Raw genomic sequence first — 7,309 nt, forward strand, 5'->3', positions numbered from 1 at the left:
GTTTTTGTAAAAAAAATATCCATATTTAAAATGTAAGGTTCATTTTAATCTGCGCTAAAAGTTGTACACGGAACTTGCTGGTTTGGTTAGGGGCGTGGCAGTACTGAAACACCGTCTAAGCTGTTCGCCAATCACAATGCACTGGGACAGCTGAACACATTTAGTTTTTTGGAAGGCGGGCCTTTTTTAAACCGGAACTAATCAAGCCTTTTGTGCCAGGCTGGGGAAAAAAGGGATTGTAATAATGTAAGCTATGTGAAAAATAATGCACACCAAGCATGAGAACATGTTCTAGTACACCCCCAAAACAAAATCAAGACTTTGTAAAAGAGCATAATAGGACCCCTATAAATCCCAATGTATGGAAGATTCTAGTCACAGCTTTTTAGACAATTCAAAAAAAAAAAAAATAAATAAATAAATAAATAAAAACTAATAGCTCCACGTTATTTCATCTAATAGGATTTAGGAATTCAGCCACAGATGAAATTAAGGTACATGGACACATTGGAAAAGGTGCCACAATTACATGTTCCCACAGCTGGGCCTGGACCAACACAAAGTATTTCTGCAGAGATCCATGTGAAGACAAAATATTTTAGTGAAATCTGATCAGTCACCTACAGAAAGATATACACTGAAGGATTCTGGAACTGGAACCTTCACTGTGAACATCACTGATCTACAGGAGTCAGACTCTGGAACTTACTGGTGTGGAGTGTGGAGAGCTGGTTTTGACACATATATAAAAGTCAAACTGACAGTATCTAAAGGTAAGAATAACAGACATTTTTTGTAGCATCTTGCTTTTTTTTGCCAGTGTTAATCTTTTTTATTTTTATTTTTCCATACACAGATCCAAGCAAAAGCATCACTACACCCACACAACCCTACAAAGACATACAAACATCCACAGATTTACACACAACTACACCAGCAGTACATTCAAACTCCATCTACCACAGCAAGCAAAATCACCAGATATTCAAGGACTGATGACATTACACTGTCTCCCTCAGCAACAGGTAATAACTTATTTAGCTGTTTTTTTGTTTGCTTTTTTTTTTGGATTCACACTCTAAAGGAATAGCCTGAAAACACATGGACTAAAGACATGACACACCCTACTCACAGGTGTATTTTAAACATACTTGTCCCAGTTTAAGCAAATATTTATAGTACTATATATTTAGTCCTCTTTATAAGTACTTTAATTACACCTTTAATTGAAGCAGAACAATGCAAATGATAGTAGTATCTGACTGACTGTACTTTCAGGGCCAGTAAAACATACAGCTACTTTAATGATACAAGAATCTTATTCTCTCTCCTCCTCAGCATCTGTGAACACTACAGTATATATACTATATGCTGGCGGTGGTCTGCTTATAGCAGTGATTGTATTTGCAGTTGGACTGGTCGCTGTTCATCAACACAGGAAAAATGTCAAGACATCAGCAAGTACGTGCACAAATATTTTTTAAAAAAGCCCTGTCTAATTTCAACAATTAAAAAGTAGATTTCACCAATGTATTTTTAAAATACAATTAAATAAAACCATTATGTTTGTCCTGTTTCTGTGCATTAATATTTCCATATGCTTGTTGACAGGCATCACACTGCCTAATGAAAGTAAAGCTGAACAGGTGAGTAATGCCAAAGACTTTGTGCATCACTCACTGACCTTGAAAAGATCCACATTACCCTTCATATTATTTTGCGATGGCCCAGAAGACATATTACAAGTGTTCCATTTGTTTTTTGATGCAGGATGACTGTATATATGAGAATGAAGCTCCTAAGACAAACAGCACACCGATGAAACCCATTAACAGGACCATGACCAGACAAGTGCAAAACAGTGAAATGTATTCAGTCTACGAGAATTTACAAGAACTCCATGGAAATCTTTGATGGTTATAAGATCAAAAACGCATGTCCAGCAAAAAGTTTATGCAGAATAAAAAAAAACAAATCCATTAATGAAAACATTCTAAGTATTTTGTACTTCCTCGTATGACCTCAAGGGGCACTATGTCTGATTCTGTTTCTCTTATTTTACTTTTTTTGCTAAATATTTGATGTTCCACAATTTATTGAGTCAACTTTAAATAATTTGTTACCATGCTGCCTTATCCAAGTCATCACTTAGTACAGCTTAATATTTCAAGTTGACTAAACTTTTTTGAGTTGACCAGACTTAAAATTTTAAGGCAGCTGGGTAACAAATTGTTTTAAGTTGACTCAACAAATTGTTTTTACAGTGCATACAGTAATTAAGCTTCAAGGCAGATGGACCAGCTCAAAATATATCTCTTTTTACAAAAACAAAAAGGCTTCTGGGTGGACAAAATTAGCTCCACACTAGCTAGTGGCCACTGTCTGTCTTAAACCAAAACCACTAATGCCAATTACAGGATGTAGTAAGGTCCTGAAAGTAAGCTTTCAGATGGGTTCAGTTTGCTGACATTTCAGTACATACAGACATTACAGCTCAGACCAATGCAAAACATCAAGCATTACAAAGGAAGTGGTCATTGAACTCTGCATGCATCTGTGGTATTTCAAGGCTGTGAAGACACAAACATGCCCCATTATCGCCATTATCTGAAGATTAAAGGCTACTCAGTTAAAGCTGAAAGCTCACACACAACAGGATTACTGCTCAAAATGAAGTTATTCTGTGTTGCTTGGCTCTGGATCTTTCTGTCAGGTCAGTTCTCTCCATATTCACAGTGCGAGGGAAGTATTTTAAAGAAATAATTTTTCAAACCTGTGTAACTTTGTTTTTCCTGCTCAACACAAAAATTTTGAAAAATGGGGAACTTTGGGAAAATGGGTCCCTAAATAAGATTAGACCCCACTGACTTTTCATTTGTCAAAATATCTTTTGTGTTAAATGAAAGAAAGAGACAACATGATTATTTTCATTTTCAGGTTCCCTTCTAGTAAGTTGGCAAATTATTTGTTTCTTTAACAAACTGTGTATTGTCTCTACAGTGGAGCAACATGTAAATCTGATTTAAGTTATCACTCAGTGTGAAGTTAAACTAAAGTGAAATGCTAAATTTTTAAAATGATTTAACTTTTTTCCATTTTTTCCATCCATCCAACAGGATTTGGGATCGCAATCACACGAGAGATTAATAAACATGGATACAGTGGAAAACATATTGTAATTACATGCTCCCATGAACGGGCATTAAAAAACATCAAGTATTTCTGCAAAGATCCATGCACATATAAAACTGGTGTTCTAGTCTCATCTGATCAGTCATTTAATGGGAAATACAGTCTGGAGGATTTTGGAAATGGCACCTTCACCGTGAACATCATTGATCTACAGGAGTCAGACTCTGGCATTTACTGGTGTGAAGTGAAGAGATTTGTTAAAGACACATATGATAAAGTCATTCTGACAGTATCTAAAGGCAAGAATGACAAATTTTCCCTAATGTATTTCCATTTTTTTTTTTTGGTGGTATTTATTTGTCTTTTCTCTCACATAGATCCAAACGAAAACATCACCATTTTTACACAAACATGCCTGGAATCATACACAATGACACCAGCAGCACATTCAGATTCTTCATCTATCACAGCAAGCCTAACCTCCAGAGATTCACGTCCTGATGCCCTCAAACTTTCCACCTTAGTAACAGGTAACAACTTCAGCCTTTTTTTAAATCAAACACAGTACATTTAGCAGCCTTTGCCAAGGATAAAAATAAACCAGAATGGCATCTGCCTCGCAGAATGTTTCAGATGCCTCCTCATTTAACTACTTAAAAGCTGAATCAGGTTCGTTATTTGGTGAGACATCTAAAACTGTCTGGAAACACCATGGCAATGGAATATCAGTTGACTAGCGCAGGGGTGGCGAACTCCTGTCCTGATGAGCCGCAGCCCTGCAGAGTTCAGCTCCAACCCTAATTAAAACTCACCTGCCTGTATCTTTCTAGTAACTCTTCAGACCTTGATTAGCTTGTTCAGGTGCATTTGATTAGGGTTGAAGCAAAACTCTGCAGGGCTGTGGTTCTCCAGGACCGACATTTGCCACCCCTGGACTAGCGACTTGTGCTCTACCACTGTTACCAAGGCATGTATATATATATATATCTGCATCTTTCAATAAAAATGTACATGTGTAAGCAACAATGTACATTTAATTTATTTTGATGTATAGCAGTAGTGGTTTAAACCCAGCACTACATATCTTAGATGCATTCAACTCATTTGCTGATTAGAAAAGTTTCCGCAAAAGAAACATTTAAATTTTGCAGTTACAAGATTGCAAGGTTTGATAACCAAAGATTCATATAACATGAAGCTTTCAAGCATTCCTATTTGATCTGCAAGTATTTTTATGCCAATTTTCTCTCTCACTCATTTCCTCAGTGTCTGCCCACTCTTCAATATATGTTGTCGGTGGTCTGGTCATAGCAGCAACCTTATTTTTAGTTGGACTGGCCACTGTTCATCAGTGCAGAAAGAGAGTCGACTCTTCAGAAAGTATGTGCACATGTGTATACACACAGACTGGGCTAAATTATAATAACTCCATGCCTGATTTCTATGGGATTATTTTTGTGCCAATAAGAATGAACGTAACTTTGTAAAACTGAACGTAACTTTCCAAGAAACGATCAAAAATATGCCACTGCAAAAGAAGAAAAACACAATGAAAATGAAAAAATGAACTCAGTCGCACAAAATTAACATGCTCTTCAAATATGCTTCATTCTTTGTTAATGATTTTCAAAGAATCGTTTTCGCGAATCATGGATTATGAATGCGTTGCCACAGCCTTTGCTTACGCTTCGCAAATTTTCGTTTGCTGTTTTAGCACAAACCTCTCGTGGGGGCGGGCTTAACAGCGATCTACTCTGATTGGCTAATGAGCTTTTGATGGACAGTTGCTCTCTGACCTGGAATCACAGACGGTGACGTCAGTGGCGCGCATATTGCGGTGTGCAATACGTCGTGCTTTGTTTATATTAAGTATTAATGTCATTAGTATTTCACCTACGGTCGTCTCTTAGTTTCTAAAGATGAGCTCCCAGGACAGACACGGAGCGGCATCATCTTCCACCTCAGCTTGTCCCTCAGGGCAGCTTGAAGTAAGTTCGTGTTGCTAAAGTAACGTTAATCAATAACATCGATAAAAGTTTTATTCATGTACAGTGTGCAACAGTTCTGATAGTTTCTATAAACAAAGCACGACGTATTGCACACCGCAACAACTTTCCAATATGTGCGCCACTGACGTCACTGTCTGTGCTTCCAGGTCAGAGAGCAACTGTCCATCAAAAGCTCATTAGCCAATCAGTAGATCGCTGTTAAGCCCGCCCCCACGAGAGGTTTGTGCTAAAACAGCAAACGAAAATTTGCGAAGCGTAAGCAAAGGCTGTGGCAACGCATTCATAATCCATGATTCGCGAAAACGATTCTTTGAAAATCATTAACAAAGAATGAAGCATATTTAAAGAGCATGTTAAATTCGTGCAACTGAGTTCATTTTTTCATTTTCATTGTGTTTTTCTTCTTTTGCAGTGGCATATTTTTGATCGTTTCTTGGAAAGTTACGTTCAGTTTTACAAAGTTACGTTCATTCTTATTGGCACAAAAATAATCCCATAGATTTCAATAAAAAAAAAAAATAAGCCAACACTCTTATTTCTTTTCACAAATTTCTTAGGTTGCGCAACAGCAACGTCTGTCAACAGAAACAATACATGTGAAGAGGTTGAAGAGGTGAGTAATGCAAGTGATTCTGCAAGGCAGTTACTAAACACAACCAGGAACTGAACGTCTTCACATCTGATCTTGTCGAACTGTGTAATCTTTATATCATTTTGCAAAGCCCTGGCAGCCATATTAACAATGTGCTTTCGTTTTCTCACAGAACAGCACAGAGATGAAATCCACTGACGAGACTGAAGGCCACTCAGTTTCTGTCTATCAGACCCTAAACCTCAGAATGGTCCAGTCAAATGAAATATATGGAAATCTCTGATTGCAGCAGTCATTAATAAGGTTCAGAGTACCAGTCTCTAGACCAACAATCCCAGATCTCAAGTTCAAGACAAGTACATTTAATTCAATAAGTCTGTAAAATACAATCAGAAGAGCTGCATCCCTCAAACAACAGCTAAAGACCAAGTCAGTCAATCTAAAAAGTGGCTTTAGATATCAATATCTTGCTTTATATTTGTATATCACTGAACAAAAGTCAAACACATGCCTGCAATCCACTGTAATCCATTTTGTAAATCTGTTAAAACTGTCATGTTAAAAGACTTTTTTTTTCTTTTTTTTTTTTTACTGTTGCTCCATGTATACATGCATCATGTGTGTTACGCCACTGGTTGCTTTATAATTTTAAACTACTTACTAAGTTAAAAATGTGCTGCTCTTAAATACCTAACGGTATATCACTTCTGTTCATCTGCTATTGTATATCATTTGTATCTGGCTTTTGAAAAAAAAATCTGCTACATGAATAAACTTTAGTGTCCCAAAGAACATAAACATGGTGATTTCATGGTTTCTAAACATATGTTAAGAAAAGAAAGGTTTAACTCAATAATTAGTGAAATTTTCTGCAAACAATCAGAGAGACTAAAGCTATGTATATAAACACCAAACAAAAACCAAAAAGAAAAGAAAAGTGAAAGTGTGACCATAAGCACCTGAGGGAAGTGGGTAGTAAATGTTGTGGCTTTCCAAGCTACTCTTTTGATAGCAGTCTGAAAGCTAAACTAACTAAAGCTAACTTTTTTTTTATCATTTAGTTTAGTAGTAGGTTCACAGCATGAAATAACTACAAAACAAAATGAAAAACACTGATTTCATTAAAACTTATTTTTCTGACATAATGTGACATTGTCACACCCCTGTGGACTGTTTAGTTGGTTTCTCCATCTGTTGCCCATATTTGGTCATTCCTGTTCCTGTCCTTGTCAAGTCATTATTAGTTAATCACCCACACACAAATAATGCTTTTATTAGTTTATCAATGTGTATTTGGGTAAAGACATGGTTTGGAAGATGGATTTTTAATTTACAACACAGTATAATCAAAATATGTATATACTGAAGGTCAAAGACAGATTATTGTCACAGAGATGCATCTTTGTGCCAATCCTAAAAATAGATCCTGTTCAACTGTTGAAACAAGTAAACCATACCTGGTACATCCAAAGTGCTTGTTGCTTCTTTCCATGGATTCAAGAAAAAAAAAAACAGCCCCATCATGGAGCTTATTTTACCATCGACCACAAGAGGTTAACAATACTGTAGAAAAAGA

At 36.5% G+C, this 7,309-nt stretch overlaps 1 protein-coding gene across 1 annotated transcript; it reads left to right on the top strand.

Annotated features, from left to right (window-relative positions):
• The first annotated feature begins 2,586 nt into the window (after positions 1 to 2,586).
• LOC127162837 (uncharacterized) lies at positions 2,587 to 6,289 on the top strand. Its single transcript, XM_051105717.1, has 6 exons — positions 2,587 to 2,713; positions 3,261 to 3,437; positions 3,540 to 3,662; positions 4,399 to 4,512; positions 5,699 to 5,754; positions 5,906 to 6,289. Exons 1-6 carry the CDS (start codon positions 2,587 to 2,589, stop codon positions 6,014 to 6,016), a joined length of 708 nt encoding a protein of 235 aa, XP_050961674.1. The 3' UTR covers positions 6,017 to 6,289.
• The last annotated feature ends 1,020 nt before the right edge of the window (positions 6,290 to 7,309 follow it).

This window comes from Labeo rohita, chromosome 1 (assembly GCF_022985175.1).
Source record: "Labeo rohita strain BAU-BD-2019 chromosome 1, IGBB_LRoh.1.0, whole genome shotgun sequence".
Classification (NCBI taxonomy): Eukaryota; Metazoa; Chordata; class Actinopteri; order Cypriniformes; family Cyprinidae; genus Labeo; species Labeo rohita.

Bases quoted from the DNA above. Each gene is read 5' to 3' on its own strand.
- LOC127162837 (XM_051105717.1), top strand. From the start codon at position 2,587: ATGCCCCATTATCGCCATTATCTGAAGATTAAAGGCTACTCAGTTAAA. The intron at 3,438-3,539 runs ATGACAAATTTT...CCATTTTTACAC, and splicing joins GACAGTATCTAAAGGCAAGA to AAACATGCCTGGAATCATAC. The intron at 5,755-5,905 runs GTGAGTAATGCA...GTTTTCTCACAG, and splicing joins CATGTGAAGAGGTTGAAGAG to AACAGCACAGAGATGAAATC.